Source organism: Rhinopithecus bieti, unplaced genomic scaffold (assembly GCF_001698545.2).
Source record: "Rhinopithecus bieti isolate Rb0 unplaced genomic scaffold, ASM169854v2 scaffold_26977, whole genome shotgun sequence".
Taxonomy (NCBI): domain Eukaryota; kingdom Metazoa; phylum Chordata; class Mammalia; order Primates; family Cercopithecidae; genus Rhinopithecus; species Rhinopithecus bieti.
In genome coordinates this window covers 799,697-820,278 of record NW_016812360.1, presented here as the reverse complement: position 1 = coordinate 820,278, position 20,582 = coordinate 799,697, and the positions used below count along the sequence as shown (strand labels likewise).

The 20,582-nt window shown below is 37.7% G+C and overlaps 1 protein-coding gene and 1 long non-coding RNA gene across 3 annotated transcripts in view; one reads left to right on the top strand and one right to left on the bottom strand.

The window, feature by feature from the left end:
* The window catches only part of C6 (complement C6), a 66,292-nt gene extending 55,889 nt beyond the window's left edge, over positions 1-10,403 (top strand). The window contains exons 16-18 of the mRNA XM_017896002.1: positions 2,679-2,769; positions 3,218-3,459; positions 9,635-10,403. Coding sequence (XP_017751491.1) covers positions 2,679-2,769; positions 3,218-3,459; positions 9,635-9,816 — 515 coding nt within the window. The 3' untranslated portion in view covers positions 9,817-10,403. The remainder of the gene's footprint in view (positions 1-2,678; positions 2,770-3,217; positions 3,460-9,634) is intronic.
* A 3,312-nt stretch (positions 10,404-13,715) lies between these two features.
* Positions 13,716-20,582, bottom strand: part of LOC108544747 (uncharacterized) — a 64,958-nt gene continuing 58,091 nt past the window's right edge. For both annotated transcript variants that reach the window (XR_001889946.1, XR_001889947.1), the window contains one exon: positions 13,716-14,120. This is a non-coding gene — a long non-coding RNA (uncharacterized LOC108544747). The remainder of the gene's footprint in view (positions 14,121-20,582) is intronic.

Genomic DNA, 20,582 nt, shown 5'->3' with positions numbered 1-20,582 from the left:
ACCATAGTAGCTAAAGCCTTATCGGAAGGATAGGTCTCCAAGTTCATGAGAGTTCTGGGCCAAGTTTCACCAGATGGGGGTAATAGAAGGAGATGAAAACAACTGTGAATAAGAAAACCTAGGAATTTTTTATACCTTTATTTTTGCTTCTAACATGAGCCACCTTTCCTTATCAAACCTTCTACTTGATAAGCTAAGAGGAGGAAGAGTGAGCTAAGTCTCCAGTTCTGCCCTGACAATTACCTTACTCACGAGGTCCTTTTGGTTCTGGGGATGCCTGAATAGTCAGATCCGGGTCAAAAAATTTTGTTTCATTCAATGGACTCAGGAGTTTGGCTCCAGGTCCAGGTTCTCTAGGTGGGCCTCAACATGAGCAAAGAAACCAAGGTTCCCTCTTTCATAAATACACCCCCAGTGTCACTCCCTCTATTTTCATCCCCCTCCCTCACCGACATGCTATTCAGTTCCTCATCTTGGTTCAAGCGTAATTTCCTTACGAATCCTTCCTTACCCTTCCCAGTTGGAGTCTTTATGGTATGTGGTCTCCTGAAACTATGTTCCCTTTCTTCAGAATACTTGTCTCAGCCCTTAATTATAAATCCATTATTATAATTATTTGATTAATATCTGTTTTCTCTTTCTTTTTTCCTCTCCTTTACTCTCCTCTCCTCCACCTTTCTTCCATCCTTCCTTTCTTTTTTTCCCACCATAATGTCCTGGTGCCTAGAATGTCATGCAGGAATTAATACCTACATTTAGGAGCTGCATTTCTCCGTTGATTCTTGTAAGAAAATCTGACTTTCAAGCCATTCACATCCCTATTGCTAAATCTAATGAATTTTTTTTTTCCTTATCTTCTTTGATCTCTCAGCAACCTTCAGCAATGTTGACCTTCTGCACATATGTTCTTTCCTTGGCTTCATATTCTTGTTTAGCTCCGAATTTCTGGCTGTTGCCCTCTATTTTCGGCAGGCTCCTGCCAGTGCTTGGACATTAATCACTGTTTGTTTCCCAAGTTTTGGATCTGTACTCTCCTACTGAAGAATCTCACCCACATGCATAGCTTTAGTGATTCCCCCATAGACTAATAACAGATTTAAATCTTTAGCACATACTTTGCCACTGAGATTTAGACATGAATATCTAAATTCATATATATCTACATTGTTTGGATGTCTTAAAGATACCGTAAATTCAACATCTACAGAGGGGAACTCTTAATTCATCACCTTTCCTTCCTAAAACTAAGCATTTTCTAATATTTTCTATTTCAGGTAAGGCACCAATGTATATTCTCTTATGCAAATCAGAAACCTAAGAATCACATAATTGGCAGCTCTCATAACTTACCCACAATAGGTAATATCACGTATTTTACCTGCTAGCTGTATCTCAAGTTTATCCACTTTTCTCCATTTCTACCTCTGGAACCTTGGTCCAAATTATCATCCTCTTTCACCTGAACTACCACAATAACCTCATAGATTAGCTCCCTGGAGCCCTATTGACCACCATGCCTCTTCAAATCCATTCTCTGCATAGAAGCCAGAATTAATTTCTTTTTTTCAAAATCCAAGACTGATTTTGTCACAACACTCCGTGCTTAAAACCCATCAGAGACTGTCTACTATTTATAAAATGAAGACAAAAACCCTTCAAAGACCGTATTAGGCCCCTATACAAGCTACCACACACCTACCTCTCTGGCCACATCTTGCTCCATGCTCTTGTTTTTCAGCACTTCAACCACACTGGATTCTTTCAGTTCCAGGAAACTCACAAGCTGCCTCCCTTTTTTTTTTTTTTTTTTTTGAGACGGAGTCTCACTCTGTTGCCCAGGCTGTGGTGCAGTGGCACCATCTCGGCTCACTGCAACATCTGCCTCCCAGGTTCAAGTGATTCTTTTGCCTCAGCCTCCTGAGTAGCTGGGACTACAGGTGCATGCCACCACGCCCCGCTAATTTTTGTATTTTTAGTACAAATGAGGTTTCACCATATTGACCAGGCTGGACTCGAACTCCTGACCTTGTGATCTGCCCGCCTCAGCCTCCCATAGTGCTGGGATTACAGGCATGAGCCACCATGCCCGGCCACTGCCTCCCATTTGAACATTTCCATACTTTATGTTTCCTCTGCATTGAACAGCCTCACTTTTCTTTCTTCATTTTACCTTTTCTAATCTTTCTAGCTACATCAATTTTTTTATTATATGCTTCTGTTTAATAGCACTAAGAAAGGCAACAATTCTGTATGTATATTAGTGTGCTCATTTGATTAATGTCTGTCTGCACCCACAAGACTATTAGCTTGGTGAGCCCAGGATCTGGGTCAGTCTATGCTCAATCTACTCTCTCCAGAACCTTACATAGTGTTGGGAATATCATGCATATGCAATAAATATTTGAAAAATAAATGAACAAAAATTTCAACAGTTCCATCTTCTTTAGTTATCTGAACATAATAGCAATTTTAGGTTGGAAAATGACACCTCATGTGCACTGGAAAGGACCTTTCAGATGGAATATTTAATGACAATGTATTTAGAGAAGCCAAAATGAATGCTCTAACTCCAAGAGATAAATATGAATCCTTTACCACTGCCTCTTCTCTGTATTCAAGCTTGTCACTTAGAATCCACGCTGTGCACTGTTCTTTTCTCTTTTTTTCCTTTGTTTCAGATAGTCTAACAAAATTAAAAGGCCATTGTCAGCTGGGACAGAAACAATCAGGATCTGAATGCATTTGTATGTCTCCAGAAGAAGACTGTAGGTAAGAGATACCCTACAGACTGTCTGGAAATTGCGAAAACCAGTCTAGTGTAAGAAACTTGATGGAAGAGCTAAGCTTCTTGAAGCACAGACATGAAATAAATGAAATTTCCACATAACTGATATTCCTGTGCTCTGCTGAATTCCTCCTTCGCCATTGGGTAGCAAGTTTCTTAATTATCTCTCAGCCCAGTTCCCTGTTCAAAATGAGACTGTTTATTAAAACAGTCTCATTTTGGTTATAAAGACTTAACTTCTGCACATGTAAAAACTTTAAACTCAGTTATATCAACACCTTCTTTTTCCTCTCACTCAAGCCCAGGGCTTGGAGTTGGGTAGGGAAAACAGGCACAAGAAAACTGGTTGGTGAGTGAACACGCTACATTGGCTACGTGCCCCTGTTTTTTCTGATCTTCATATGGAAATGCTTGCTTTCTTCTCTTGGGCAGCCATTATTCAGAAGATCTCTGTGTGTTTGACACAGACTCCAATGATTACTTTACTTCACCTGATTGTAAGTTTCTGGCTGAGAAATGTTTAAATAATCAGCAACTCCATTTTCTACATATTGGTTCCTGCCAAGATGGCCGCCAGTTAGAATGGGGTCTTGAAAGGACAAGACTTTCATCCAACAGCACAAAGAAAGAATCCTGTGGCTATGACACCTGCTACGACTGGGAAAAATGTTCAGGTCAGTTCCACTGGTGACCACACTAAATGCTCTCACTTAACCTTCATCTCAGCTTGAACATCATCTTCCTTAAAAATAGCCTATCCTTAATCAAAAATATTTCCTTTTCATTGTAAAAAAAATCATGATTTAAACAGAAAGGAAAATTATAATCACCCACAAGTAGAAATAACTACGGTAGTAATGTGGGTGTTTATCTTGCCAATCTTTTCTCTATGCATATGTGTAATCAGTACCACCCTTAGGCCCTAGTGGGAAGAGCACCTGTCCTGATCTCATGTTTCGGGCATCCCTCCCAGTCCCAGCTTTGGAGGGCCTTCACCAGAATTGTCTAAGTTTCCTTCTGGTGTTTGGGACTGTCTGAGGCCAATAGTGCTGTCCAGGTAGGACTGGATTTTGCATTGCCAAAGCATCTTCCTGAAATTTCTCTAAGTCTTCTTTCAGTGCCTGGGTCAATCCAAGGCTGACAATACTATTCAAGCAGGACACCCTGAGCCCAGACAACATCCCACACAAACGCAAGCACTGTTATACTTTCCAACTCTCTACTGCTTCTCCTCCCCACCATGCATGGGGTCAGCCAGATGCCCCAAAGAGCTCTGGGGCTCATGCCTGTAGAGTCATCTCTGGCCCAGAGCTAGATTCTCATTCTCAGAAAACAGCTTGGTGAACAAATTGCTCCTGCTAGCCAGCAGGGCATTCTTGCTCAAGATTGCTTGAAATTAGAAAGCCAGTATGATGCTAACACTCTAATTTGGGGTGACTCTAATTGTTTATAGATAAGCACCCCATAAAAAAATTGCCCCTGGGTCTCAAACATCTCAGGAGTGGTCCTGCATATAATACAAATTTTAAAATATAAAATTGTATCATACTCTACATGTTATTCTATATATTGCTGTTTTTCACTTTCTGTGTCATGGAACTGTTTTCATGTCAACATATATTATTCAGCCACGTAATTCTCAATGTCTGCAAAAGTCTATATGGGTATTCTATGATTTATTTAGCCAATCTCTGGTTAGCCATTTAAATTTTCTCCTGTATTTTGCTATCATAAATAGTGCCATCATACCTAAGTCTATCACAAATCAATCTGTGATCTAAGATTATGTCGTTCAGATATAGCTTATAAAGGGATATTTCTAGGTAAATATTATTGTTAAATATAATATATTGGCTCCCTATCCATAAATTTTTTGCCATATTATATTTCACTCTAGAACATATAATAAAGACTGCTCTCCCACACTCTCACCAAACCTTGGAGTTATCACTCCTTTGTATCTCTGCCAATTTAATACTTAAGGAGCAGCATTCTATTTCCATTTTCCCTAAATTTACTGACCGTAGACATTACATTTGTGAGTTGTTTCGAGGCAGGGACTTCACAGCAGTACATTTGCTCCAAGATGAAGTTTGACCCTGAAATAGTCCAACTAAGCTTTATATCTTTTTCAAAAGATGGATTGGAGATTACAACAGAACCCAAGCAGTTAGAGATACTTCCTTTGTGGAACATTTTCCAAAAAAAAATTATCTTAAATTGGGGCATAAAGTATGCAAAGGAATCTTTGCTGAAACCATCTTACTTTTGTAAAAGAAAGACAAAACCATATTGTTCCCCTTGACTCTTTTTTGACTTTGTGGCCCAGTGTTCTTCAGCTCAGTCCTGGAAAGGGGAGAGGTCTTATTACTTAAAACCATGTCTTTCCTGATCCACTTCAAGCTGATTATCAAGCTTCAGCTCCCTTGACAGGCCACAGGATTGAAACATGACAGAGGGTGGACATAGATGGCATCTGATGGTGACAACTCAGGAAGTCAGTATCTGGGGTTTTCAACCTTCATGCCATGTCTAAACAAGGCAATTCCATATAACACACAGAAAACCGGGGCCTGATATTAATTCTAATCACTATTAAATAATTTTTAAACAAAAACGCTACTATTCATTTTTTTGGTGCTTGATCAACACCATTACTCAACTGACATCTCTTGCAGACAATAATTTGTGGTAGAAAAGAGCTGAAAGTATATACAATATCATTTTATTTTAAATATAAACTTTTATCTGAGAAATGTAGTGTAAGAACATTATTGTCAAAATACATAGAGAAAATAAAATGTGGTCAGCAGGGCAGGTAAGAACTACTATACTGTAATAGATATGGTCAGGCATTTGGGGCTGTATTTAGTGTACCTTCCATTCTTCCTTATTTATCCGTAGAGAAGCAGTCTCAGAGAACTTCTCTATTGAGATTTTTTTTTTTTTTTTTGCTATCTTCCCACAAATTATTTTTTTCAAATCTGCCTGAAGTGAAAAATAGCGTTGATATTTTAATCAAAATACCTGTCTTTAATATTACCCCTTTGCTATACACATATCTAAATCATCACATACTTGAGTAGTCTAAGTTTTTTAAAAAAAAAAAAAAAGTACTAAAACTGTGAAATTAACAGAATGCTTTGGGCAGTCAAACTAACACATGAACATTTCTTAATAGAAGATTTATTTAGGCAATTTAAAACATTTTTTGGTTCTGCACACAATCAGGAAACTCAAAGCATTTTTTTCCTCTAAAGATATGATCTGTCTCTGCTAGCTTTCTTTAACTGGTGAGCAAAAGTAAACGTCACAGAGGGTTCTGTTTGGATTAGCACTATAGAAAATTATCAACATACAAATGATAGCATGTATGAAGACAGAGAAAGCTAAAAATGTACTTTATACCCAGGCCACTCATGGGAAGTTGAAATATTAGCAATTTTCAGTTCAATTGCATGTCACTTTGATTAAACTGTGTTCTTGATTACATTGTGCTCTTAGCTACTCTTTTCCTTCTCTATCTAAAATGAAATTTTTAAAAACTTTAAAAAGGAACTCCAAAGTAATATGAAGGTCACCTTTCAAAAGTTACAACATGAATGAAATCCCCCAGAAGCCTATTTTATAGATATTAAGTATATTATCTGAATTTCAGAAATATCAACCACCAACCAACAGGAAGGGGAAATTTATTCAGTCAACATCCATTCAGCAGCCAATGTATAAGTCTCTGTTCAAGGCATGATGATGGTTTTAAGATGAGGCACCCTTTTACCCCTCAAATTTTGGAGGAGTAACATTAGACGATAATTACATGAATCACTTTAGTGCAAGTCAGGATGCGATAAGAGCTTTAAGAGAGAAATATCTTCTGGTCTGGAAGGGTTTCTTAAGCACAGAAGCGTGAGAACTGAGTGTTGAAGGATCAATTAGTGGAGGTGTTGGGGTCTTTAGGTGCTGGTAGTCTGAAAATAATTAGGCAAAGAACATTTAAGCTATATCCATACTAAAAGAATAGTGACCATGGCCCTTTCAAAAACCTAAGGAATGGATGTCCTAACCAGAGGTGGAACAGTCCCCTATCTTTCACCAAACTCCATCCCTTCCAACAGTGGACAAGAACATTCTTTCCAACAATGAACAAGTATCTTCTCTAGCTGGTTGACAGAGAGCATAGTAAGGAAATGCATGCTTTTTCATAAAATGTTTCCTACCAAGGGCAAGATGCCCAGGCATGTGGTGCATATGAGTATCTCCCTACTTCCTTTCCCTATTTTTTCCCATCAGTTGAGACACCTGGGAAAGAATTGATGTCACCTAAAATAAGCTATTCATTCATGACCTCATTGCTAATACTCACGCTGACTCAGGTATTTTGGCAACATGAATTATTCCAGATCCTTTAAGTAAATTTCTTTTTTGTACACTTATACCTGCACCCACAATTCAGAATTTCAAATCAGTTGATCCAGAAGAATGAACTGAGTGCCTTGTTAAGAACTGATTGGACGGATGAGCCACACTGCTCTCCAAAAAAGCACTTCTCATTGTCTTGGGGAAAAGACATATGAAAGCTAACTACTAAGAATGTACACAAAAATGTCACCTATGGTACTGACAAGTTTACACCACTAAAATTTAGCCAAATATAAGATACGGTTTAGCTCAACCATCGTGGAAAGCAGTGTGGAGATTCCTCAAAGAACTTAAAACAGAATTCCTTGAAGGACTTAAAACATAATTACCATTTGACCCAGCAATCCCATTACTGTGTATATACCCAAAGGGATATAAATCATTCTATCATAGAGACACATACACATGTATTGTACTGTAGCACTATTTACATTAGCAAAGGCATAGACTCAACCTAAATACTCATCAACAGTAAACTGGATAAAGAAAATGTGGTACAAATATATCATGGAATACTATGCAGCCATAAAAACAATGAGGTCATGTCCTTTGCAGCAACATGGATGGAGCTGGAAGCCATTATCCTAAGCAAACTAATACAAGAACAGAAAACCAAATACCACATGTTCTTACTTATAAGCAGGAGCTAAACAAGAACATATGGACACAAAGAAACAACAGATACCAGGGCCGACTTGAGGGTGGATAGTGGAAGGAGGGAGAGGATTTAAAAACTACCCATCAGTCACTATGCTTATTCTGGGTGATGAAATAATCTGTACACCAAACCCTTATGGCATGCAATTTACCTATATAACAAACTTAACACATGTATCCCTGAAACTAAAATAAAAGTTAAGAAAAAGCAAAAAGAGAAAATCTGGTCAGACACTGTGGTCCACACCTATAATCCCAGCACTTTGGGACACCAAGGCAGGAGGATCAGTTGAGCTCAGGAGTTTGAGACTAGCCTGAGCAACATAATGAGACCCTGGTTCTACAAAGAGTAATAGATTAGCTGAGCATGGTTGGGTGCATCTGTAGTCCCAGCTACTCGGGCGGCTAAGGTGAGAGGATCTCTTGAGACTAGGAGCTCGAGGGTGCAGTGAGCCTTGATTGTGCCATTGCACCCCAGCCTGGGAGACAGAGTAAGACTGTCTCAAAAAAAGAAAAGAAAAGATCAAAAGATCAGAATATGGTTATGTTGCTACGAAACGCTTCATTGAGGAGGCAAGACTTGTAGAAACTGGACGTGTGGCGAGAAGTAGGAAAGAGCACATCAGTCTGGCAAAAGAGGCAGATGACATGGGAGAAAGGACAAAAACTGGAATACCTTTGGGATCTTGTTGGGGAAACAGATAGTTAATCTACTTGAAATGCAGAAAGTAAAAAAGACAATGTTGAAAATGGAAGTTGAGGCCAAACTGTGGAGGACCTTGACCTTTGACTAAAACATACATGTAGAATATATAAGCCTATAAACCTTTGTTCAAAATTAATTTAATATACTCAGTTTTGGTAACTTTATCCCTAAATGATTGTTTTAAGCCTATTTCATGAACATAAGACTTAAATGAATTACGAAGTGCTTTGGTGATTCCAAAAGGAGGCCTCATAAGAGAATCACCCAATTTAACTGCCTATTAAAAATACAGATCCCCAGGTATAACCCAATAATATTCAAGAAAGAAAGAAACAAATGTGATACAGCATTATGTTAAAAAGTTCAGGCCTGTGAGTCATGTATTGTTTAAATCCTGCTTCTACCATTTACTAAATTGTGTGGCCATAGGCAAAGGGTTTAAATTCCTTGAGCTCAGTTTCCTCTTCTGTAGAATTATTATGATAGCCTAGTTCATACATTTGTTGTAAGGGTTCGAAAAAATAAAGCATGTAAAGTGCTTGGCATATTGTGTGGCTTCACAGTACCTGATCTGCACATGATAACTATAAAGGTACTTAGGCAATGCCAACGTTAAAAATGAAAGTAAAATAAAAGGACAGGCTGAAGACATTGGAGAAATGGATTGATAGGACTAGTGCCTGATTGAATGTAGGCAGTGAGTGAGAGGGAGGTGCCAGAGACAGCACAAATCTTCATTGGATGTGGACAGTGAGACAGGGGGAACTGCCCGAAATAGGCCAACTCTTTAAGCTTATTGGCTTACTAGTGCCCTCTAGTCTCTTATATACAGATCTTTCTATTTAATCACAGTTGGGTCTTTGGGGTCATTGCCTTTGGTGGGTTGTTTTGTTGTTTTTGTTTTGTTTTGTTTTCAATTTTTATTTTTTGGCTTTCTCATTCATTAGAGAAAGCTTTGGACCAAACTTAACACCATCAAGGAGCTCGCCACCCTGGGGATGATTTAGATGAAACCAAACCCTAATGTACTGTGGTGAGTCACACTGTCTCTCTCTCTCTCATTACAGTTTCCACTTCCAAATGTGTCTGCCTATTGCCCCCACAGTGCTTCAAGGGTGGAAACCAACTCTACTGTGTCAAGATGGGATCATCAACAAGTGAGAAAACACTGAACATCTGTGAAGTGGGAGCTATAAGATGTGCAAACAGGAAGGTGGAAATACTGCATCCTGGAAAGTGTTTGGCCTAGCACAATTACTGCTAGGTCCAGCACAATTAACAGATTTACCATCCAGAAGAACCAGCTCCTACAAATGAGAATTCTTGTACAAACAGCAGACTGGCATGCTCAAAGTTACTGACAAAAATCATTTTGTGTTAGTTTGAGATCATTATTCTCCCTTGACTCTCCTGTTTGGGCATGTCTTACTCAGTTCCAGCTCATGATGCCCTGTAGCATACCCCTAGGTACCAACTTCCACAGCAGTCTGGTAAATTCTCCTGTTCACATTGCACAAAAATAATGTGACTTCTGAGACCCTTATGTAGCCCGTGACATTAAGCACTCTCACAATTAGAAATAAGAATAAAACCCATAATTTTCTTCAATGAGTTAATAAACAGAAATCTCCAGAGCCTCTAAAACACATTCTTGAAGCCCAACTTTCATGTCTTCATTCAACAAATAATTTCTGAGTGTGCATACAGGATGTCAAGTACTGACCAAAGTCCTGAGAACTCGGCAGATAATAAAACAGACAAAAGGCTTTGCCTTCATGAAGCATACATTCATTCAGGGGTAGACACACAAAAAATGAAATAAACAGGTAAAATATGTAGCATGTTTGATGGTGATAATTGTTTTGGAGAAAATACAACATGGAAGGGTGAGTCCCATCCTTAATTATCATCTTATGCAAGGAAATATTCCATAACAATAAACATCACTGTAAGGATGATTGAACTCCAGTGGAAATTATCTTATATAAAGTTGTTAAGGATAAACTTCTGGAGTTCTATTCTCTCAGAAAGTAGAAAAGAGATTCCCTTTGCCTCAACTAAAGTGCATCATAAAGTTTTAGGCTGAAGTGTGTGATGAATGGAAAATTGTCAGAGAATTTTGAAGGAATAATGTTTAAGGTAAGTCATATCTTTTCATTAGGCCATACAAAGCAGAAACCAGTTTATTAGAGAGGCAAGGGTGTCAATTTGAATTGGAGAAGAGAGGCATCTTTGGAGCAGCAGTTCTCAAATATTAGAGTGCATTAGAATCACCTAGAGGGTGTGTGTGTTCAGATAGATGCCTGGAACCACCCCAGTTTCTAACTCAGTAGTTCTGGGGTGGGACCTGAGAACGTGTGTTTCTAACAGCATTCCAGGTGGTAGTGCTTATGATCATCAGGACACCACATTTTGAGCATACCGAATTTAGAGATGGAGTCATCACGCAGCTAACTCTGATTAAGTAATTGATCTCAAAACCATAGCCAATCTCCAGGGAGGTGAGTGAAAGCAGATTCCTTTCCAGCAAAACTCATTGGGATCCTCACCTCTTGGAAGGAGGCTGTGAGCCACAGCTACCTGCCAACCCCATCCCCAGACCTTATACATGCAGCTCCTCCTTCATCTCATTGATCATAGGATGTCCGCAAAAATCTCACATTTATCATAATATTAAAGAAGAAGAGTGGGGAATGAAAACACCTATAAACAAAAATCATTTTCCTGGTGTAACAGAGGTTGAACATGACCTTTTCCTTTCGCAAGAGTCAGTAACCCAACTATTTTCCAGTCATACCACCCCACTCCCTTCTCACTCTGAGGAGTGCAGGCCACTCCTGTAAGCATCATAAGCCTTCAGCACACTTGAGACATCAGCTGAGAGCAAAGAGGTATTAAATACTCCCACATCCTAAGGAGAGCCACTAACAAATCAATAAACTTTCCCCAGGATTGAACTGGCTCTGTTAAACCCAGCTCTCATGCCAGCCCTACACCTTTCCAGGCTATAAAATGGGACTAGATGAGTAGGGAAGGGAGTCATGTGAATCTCCAGCCACAGGAATGTGGAGTTCACAGCGGGTGTCCTGTTCTTCTCCTAACTCCATTCTCTCCCTTTGGTGAGGAGGAGGAGGATGCTGAAAATGTCCACTGAAGCCAGGCAACCAAAGCCCCAAGACAACTAGGTTGAGGGTGTGATGAAACCACCTTTGCTAAAATTATAACAGTGAGAACATTATGTCTGTGAGAGAGATCTGATTTAACAAATCCCCATCTTGCGTTTAGCCTTCAAACTACTCTTAATCATTCCTGGACTTGGGCCAAGCTAACTTTGGGAGACATTTAATTTATAGTTTAAATAATAATAGCCTCTCCCCAAAACTCAACCACATTTATAAAGCTAATGACAGACCACCACACTAGGAGGATGAGAGGAACCTGAATTCCGCTAAGGTGTAGACATACATGATTACCCACACATTATTCCAGATGCACAAGATGTACAACTTCCCCAAATTACTCCTGCAAATAACATCACTATTGTAGAACCTAAGATTGGCCTTTTTAGATGTCTTTTTGGGTTTTTTGGATCTGATGACCAATGGCTCCACCTGGATCCATCAACTGCTTCTGTGGCCCCATTCAGAAGTGACTCAGTGAATAAGGGGACCATTTCCCACACTCCTATAATTGCACTCCCAACCAATCAGCAGCAAGTACCCATTGCCTAGCCTTCCTCCCTTTTCCCCCAAACTATCTTTGAAAAATCCTAGCCTTTGAATTTTTAGAGAGACTGATTTGAGTAATAATAAAACTCAGGTCTTTCATTCAGCTGGTCTGTGTGAATTAAGCTCCTTCTCTATTGCAGTCCCCATGTCTTGATAAATCAGCTCTCTCTGAGCAGTGGGCAAAATGAACTCATTGGACAGTTACAGTGGTGTTGCCTACAATATGGATATATGGTGCTGCGCTAGCTTGCTAGGGGCTGTGGGATTTTATAGCTGCTACTGGCAAGGTTTCTGAGGATTAGCACCTTGTGCCTCTCTCATAGTTGCAGCCTGACTAGGGAGAAGATGGATACAGCCCTTTTCTCCATCTGCATCCCATGGCACAGGGAAATCATGAAAACTTGGTGGCTCCTGTGGAGCACAGAGAAGAGGAAAAGCCAGCACTGGCACTGGAGGGAAGAAGGAGATGAAATGAAAATCAGATATGAGATTGGAGACTTAAACTGGAGTAACTTTCAAAAAACAGAAACTGACCAGAAATCTGTCTGATCTGTGCCAGAGCTAAGGAGAATGGAATTTGGCAGACTAGTAAAAGCTAGTGAAAGCTGAAGCTGCCATAACAAAGTCATACAAAGCTGGAGCTGCCATAACAAAGTCATACAAATAGAAACTTTTTGTCTCACAAGTCTGGTGGCTAGAAATCTGAAACAAAGATGTTGGCAGGGGCATGGTTCCTCTGAAACCTGTAGATGATAATCCTTCCTTGCCTCTTTCAGCTTCTGGTGTTTGCCAGCAATTTTTGGCATTCCTTGGCTTTTGGATTCATCACTGCAGTTTCTGCCTTCATCACCACGTGTCCATCTTTGTTGTCTTCCTTCTGTCAATATCTGCCCAAATTTCCATTGTCTTATAAGGATGCTAATCTTGTTAGACTAGGCCTACATCAAATGAGGCAGGAGAGTAGGGTCTGGAGGTAAGGAACACAAGGCCGATTGATGATTTACACTGACTTCCTAGAACTAAATCAAATGGAAACACTTCAGCTATGACAGGAAATAGCCTCTCCATTTACCTAGGGTGTACATGGAGTAAATGACTTTGTAACTTTACTTCATCCTCTTTATTTCCATAGGGCATACACCAAGTAACCAATGGAAACCTCTAGAGGGTATTTAAACCCCAGAAAATTCTGTAATGAGGCTCGTGATTAGTTGGTCTTTTTATCACTTCAGCTACCTTTGTTTCAAAGAATTTTTTGAGTACACTAATCCATTAAAGTTTGCATTAGGCTGATTTGCATACCATTTACCAGCTGTAAATTTGTAAAAATTGTACAGAATTGCACAAAATTGTACAAAATTTTACAAAAATTGTACAAAATTGTAAAAAATTGTACAAAATTTGTAAAATTTGTAAAATTTGTAAAAAAAATTTTACAAATTGTAAAATTTATCAAAATTTTACACTTTGATATTAATATTAAGATAGCAATTTAGTACAGTAAGTGTTAAGAGCTAGTGATAAAATTATTAACATGAAACAGAGAACAAAACTGAAACATATTAAATACCTGGAATTTGGCCCTCCAATCTCCAATTCTGTCCTAGAAGATTAAATAAATTCCAGATCAAAGGTAAAAGCTTTATCTCTTTGGCTATTAGAGATTAATACTAAGTCTTCAAACTTGTAGCTTGAGTAACTGGAAATCAATTCAGCTCCTTTTTTAAATATGAATTTGAATTGTTGATGGTTCTGCAATATACTGACAAACTGAGACACCAGCTTAAAGAACTTTATGATGACATGTTATATTATTTCTGATGTCCTGGAAGCAAAGACACAAAAATAATTGTAAGACTATGATTTTAAAATTCCAGTCCTCTGTTTATCTGACAATCAAGCTTAATCAAAGGTTTCTTCTTTTGAGCAGTCTTCAATAAAGCCCACTAAATTTTAGAATATGTTACTGTTTTTTCTCTTTCTACCAAAGCCTTCAACTCCTACAATCCACATTTCATAGTTTTAAAGATTGAGCTCCTCTGTTATTTCCAAAAGAGCACCTATAAGCTATGCCTAAACCACAGATTTAGCTTCCTAAAATCTAATTCTGAGTAACAAGAATCTGACAGATCATGATGTTTCTGGTCAGTGTTGGGTACAAAACTACCCCGAAGCTTGATTAATTGGATTCTAAATGGCTGGCTCTCTCCAAGGTCACCTTCATTCTTTTGGACATCATGTGTGGAATCAATGAGGCATTAAGCTTCTAACCAAATAGCCTGCAAAATTATAGTTGTATCCAGTCCATTTTATGAACACAAGACAGGCCACTGCTACCCCATTTGTCTTCTTGACAAGTTCTAGCTGCATGGTTTCAGTTCCAAGTGTCAAATATCAGTTAACAGAGGTGTGTGTCACCAATCAAGGGACTCCAAGGAACAGATGGCACACTGAAAGTCATGCTCACAAAGATTTATATAGGAAGATGCTCATCACAACATTATTTATAATAGCTAAAAATGACAGACCCTAACTGTCCAATAATAAATTATGGCCCCTCAATATAAAGGAAAGTATGAGGTCACTGACAAACTCTTTTTTAAATGATTTTAAGGGACATAATAAAAAGTGAAAGACCAGACTACAAAACTATACATGATTACAGCTATGAAAATTGTGTGTGTATATAAATGGCTTTAAAAACAATGATTGGGAAAACAGTATCTACTGTTGGAATTTGGATTGACTTTTATTTATATAGCTTCTGTATTTCAAGATTTTCTTCAATTGGCATGCAATTTTTTTTATAGTTGTGTATGAAGAGTCATTTAAAATTTGTTCTCTTCTATGTAGGCGAGAAGGGCAGACAGTTAATTCTGCTTGTATGGACACACTGATGGCTTATATGGTAGAGATCTCCCTGGTCTGAACTTGACCACATGGGGAGGTGTGGCAGCTTTCAGCGAAACTTGTGAACCTCATATATATTATTCATTCATTCACAAACACTTACTGACTACCTGCTAAGTTCTAGGAGTTAGGGCTATAATCATGCAGAGGTTTTGGAGGCACTTAAGAGTATGATGAAAAGATCATAAAGGTATACTTAAAACAGTATTACATAAAGTGAAAGGAATGAGTTACTGTTAAAATAATTTTAGGTACAGATAATGTCTTAAAGGAATAAATTTTTAAAACTAGACAGTTAATAAAATCAAGCCTAAATCTTCAAAGTTTGATAGCAGTTAGAGACACTTAGTAGCTGTTTAAATTTGGACAAGTCTTTCCAAGACTCAATTTCCTCTCATGAAAGATGGGGATAACACCAGCTAACTCACTCTATTTGTTCTGAGGATTGAGTGGGGTAAAAAAATTATATATAAAAAAATCTGTATATATCACAATTACCACTAGAGAGCCTAGAATGAGAAGTGCATTTACTACTTGGGTGTTGTTTATTGTTACTATTATTAACAACAACAATGGAGACTAGTGGCTGCAGTTCACACTTTATTTTCTATTACATGACATATTTCCTCTACTGCCAATCTTGCTATTGAAACCTGATTTATCAAGGACCTCGTGGTGGAGCGCTCAGGGGAGAGAAATAGCTGGAATATTCAGAATCCATATCAAACGAAGCAGAGAAAATGTGCCTGTTCATTGTGCTCATGTATCAACAACAGAAGTAAAAGTTTTGAGTTCTTTTTAGAATATTCATCATGTATGCCAGATAAATGGACATGGACCAATGTTTTGCGAATGAAAACAAAATGGGGAAAAAAATAAAAATTAAGGATGTCAAAGCAATGTGGACAGAAGACTCATTAATAGAAAATGAGGAAAAAAATATATGGAGTAATTGGAAATGTACTCCAAGGATTACTTGTTTGGTGTCACCCTTTCCCTGTCCCACAGGCAAGGACATCGTCTATTTAGAAGAGTCTCCATTTTACTAAAACGTGGCCGTTAACAAGAGGGTAAAGTGACATCACATTTCAAAGCCATGAGACTAGAAGCTGTTGTCCTTCATGCACTTTATTTCTAATAATGCCAGCTTCTAGAGAAATACCCTAACTGAAGAATTTTCACTTTGTTTATCACAACTGAAAACTAATTGTTCTGCCATGTCTACCCTTCTGTTGAAATGTGGTGATGTACACTGGTACATCTCTGCAATAGTCAAAAATACTGCTCACTAATATTTGTGGCTCTCCATCTCCCAGGAATCAGGTTGGATCAAACTTCTTGGCTCTTGTGGTAGGAGCGCTATGCAATTTTTACAGATGGATGAAATGTGAGCAGATATACGTGTGGAGCTTCTTGGTCAAGTATTTAATTGCTGGCATGAAGATTCCCCCAGTTTCCCTTTCTCTATGGCACATTTGAGATAGTGACTTCTTCATCAGCCTGAGTTCCTGAATCACTAATAGGAACAGAGCCCATTATACTCCATTGAATATCTGTGGGTATGTGGTTTGAGCAAAAAATAAACCTTTCTTGTTTTCCGCCACTGATATTTCGGGACGGTTATTCATTATATCATTACCTAGCTTACCTGTCTGACATTAACTATAATGTAACAAATGACATGATACCATTAAAAGCTGATCTCTTTCACTTCTTCAAATTGCATTCCAGAACAATTTCACATTTCTCCAGGCATTACTGAATTAAAAAGTAAGAATTGCCATTCCCTTGAACATGGCCTATTATCATGAGTATACTTGGGTGGAAAATTCATAAACAAATTAAAATTAGAAGAGGAAAATGATAATGCTTAGTTTTAAAATTACATTTCTGAATTGTATTCCCATCTATTTATAGGAGAAATATAATAGGAAATTTAGGTTGCAAGAAAAAATAAATCTTCTACTATAGAGTTTATTGCTAGGACTAAAGAAACATAATGCAAAAAAAATGGGTGGAACTTTTCTAAGGAAAACATTTTATAATTTGAATTATTCTGGTAGTATTCTTGGAAATGTTTATTATTTTTAAAAGCATTTCAAAGTTGTTGAACCTGCTTCATATTTCTTGATTACCAAATCATTTTCATTATATTTCAAACCAATTGCTTGTCAAAAATACATTATAAAGAACTTCGGGCATTTACAAATGATGCCAATATTTAAAAATTGATTCTTTATTCCAATTTCTAATCCTTGAATAAAACATAAAATCCAGTTCATATGTTGTAGCAGGTTCTATTTATTGCCCCATCTCTCCCAGCACTCATTCAGGTCCCTCCCAATGGGCAATATTTCAGGAGATGTTAGTCCCAGTCTCAACCGCAGCCCCAAAAAGTGAATTCCAATTGGTTTAAGGCAGTCAGTGCGGTCCCATTTCCCTTCCTATGTGGATCAGACACATGCACGGCAAGTCTGCCGAATGAAAGGTGAGAAGCATCTTCTGGAGGACTTCTGAGAAGGATTTTTCTTACTCTTCGACAGTTTAGAGGAAGAAATCATCTCTTTTTGTAAATGTTACCATATCTGAATATGATGCTGGCAGCTTCTTCAGCCTTCTTATTACCATGAAATTTCCACTTCTGGTCTGGCCAACATACGGAGGAGGTTTCAGCAGAAACATGGAAAGAATTGAACCATTGATGAAATCACTGAGCTACTGAATTAACCAACTGTGGAATGTTCACGCTTCTTGTCTTTTTGTTATAAAATAATAAATATTCTTCATTGTTTAAGTGATTTTGAGTTTTCTGCTACTCGTAGCCAAATATATGCTGATTCAGAAATTAATCATGTTCTTTTCTATTCAACAAATGATGCTGGGATAATTGTCAAGCCACATGTAGAAGAATTAAACTGGATCCTTATCTTTCACCTCATACAAAAATCAACTCAAGATGGATCAAGTACTTAAATCCAAATCTTGAGACTATGAAAATTCTAGAAAATAACATTAGAAAACCCTCCTAGACATTGGCTTAAGCAAAACTTCATGACCAAGAAATCAAAAGCAAATGCAACAAAAACAAAGATAAATAGATGGGACTTAATTAAACTAAAAAGCTTCTGTGCAGCAAAAGAAACGGTCAGCAGAGTAAACAGATAAGCCACAGAGTGGGTGAAAAATATATATATAAATACACACATATATACATATACATATATATATATATCATGAATACTACCGGTATTCCATGGTGTGTGTGTGTGTATATATACACACACACACATATGTATATATGTACATACATTCAGGAGATGTTAGTCCCAGTCTCAACCCCAGTTCCAAAAAGTGGATTCCAATTGGTTTAAGGCAGTCAGCGTGGTCCCATTTCCCTTCCCATATACATATATATATATATATATACACACACACACACACACACACACACACACACACACACACATACACATAAAAAATGGAATACTACTCAGCCATAAAAAGAAATGAAATAATGGCATTCACAGCAACCTGGATGGAACTGGAGACCATTATTCTAAGTGAAGTAACTCAGGAATGGAAAATCAAACATTGTATGTTCTCACTTAAAAGCGGAAACTAAGCTATTAAGACACAAAGGCATAAGACTGATGCAATGAACTTTGGAGACTCAGGGGGAAAGGGTGGGAGGGGGGTGAGGGTAAAAAGACTACAAATTGGGTACAGTGTGTATTAATCAGGTGATGGATGCACCAAAATCTCAGAAATCACCAATAAAGAACTTATTCATATAACGAAAACCACCTGTTCCTCAAAAACCAATGTAAATAAAAAATATAAATAAATAAATACATAAATAGGAGTAATAATAAGAATTTTAAAAGAAGTTAATCATGTTTTGAGGTTTGTACTTTCATGATGTTGATAGATGAATAGCATAAGTTTTCTCTTAAAATGACTATAATTTGTATTTAAAAAATTGAAGGATTCTCTCTGCTGGTTGAAGATACTTATCTAGCATCAAAAAAAATGAAGAAAAATCTTCAGAAATAGAACTTAATAAGAAACATTTTAATTTTGTAATGAATCTCTCCATTATTTCTCAGAAAGCCAGGCACTTCTAAAGCTTCCCAAATAACCGTAATTAATAATAGGTCTTTTGGTCTTTTGTGTACTCAGTACCATGTTTATTTCTCTGAGGAGGAAGACCTAATGCTTACTAAGCCACTATTTACATCAGACTCATCATGTAATTATTTTATTTAGCCCTTGCAGCAGCTCTAAGAGATGTAGGTGTTACTGGCCTCATTTAGAGATGAAGAACTTGAGGATTTGGTAACCACAGTTACCTGCCAAATGTCATATATCTCATAAGAGGCAGAGACAGAATTCAGACCTGGGCAGCCTGACTGAAGAACTTGGGAGCTGACTGTATTGTATCAAAGTTAAATTAATTGATTTTCTAATTATGCTGTTGATTTCAGTGGTTACAAAGATGGCTGCAAATTATTACTCTTCCCATTGAGATGTGGTTTGTAATTCTCCTCCTCCTTGAATCTTGACAGGCTTGTTGCTGCTTTGACTAATAGAGTACAGCAAAAGTGACACTGTGTGACTTCTGAAGCTGTCAAAAAAGAAGGCCTTGAAGCTTTTACCTGATTTACAGAAACACTTGCTCTTGGTGCCTTGAACTGCCATGATAGAAATTCAATGACCCTGATGTCACGATACCATGAGACAACAAAAGACACATGAAGAAGCCACATGTAGAGGTTCTGGCAAGAGGTATAGCTTAGCCCAGATTTGGACACATCCAAATCTAGACACCAGGCATGTGAATGAAGAAGGCTTCAGATATTTCCAGATTCCATATGTTTAAAACACCTTCTGAGGTTTGAGTCTTCCAAGTTGAGGCTCCAGACAGCATGAAGAAGAGACAAGCCATCTCAACTGTCCTCACTCCAAATTCCTGATCCATGGACTCCATAAGCAAAAAAAGCAACTGTTATTTTACACAATTAACTTTGGATCAGTTTATTGTACAGCAATAAATGACCAAAATAGTTGTGTAAGAGAATGTCTCTACTCGTAGAAAACATACATTGAAGTGTATAGGAATAAAAGGATATAATGTTCACATTTCACTCTCAAGTGACCCAGAGAAGATAGTACAATACACATATATAATGTAATTCTATACATATAAATATATACATAGCCAATACTCTGGCCATGTAAGGTAATATATATGTAATATATATTATAGAGAGAGGGAGAGAGAGAAAGAAGAAGGAAGACGAAAGAAAAAGAAATAAAGAGAAAAAAGATGAAGAGGAAGAAGAAGAAGAAGAAAAGGAAGAAGGAGAAGAAGGAGAAA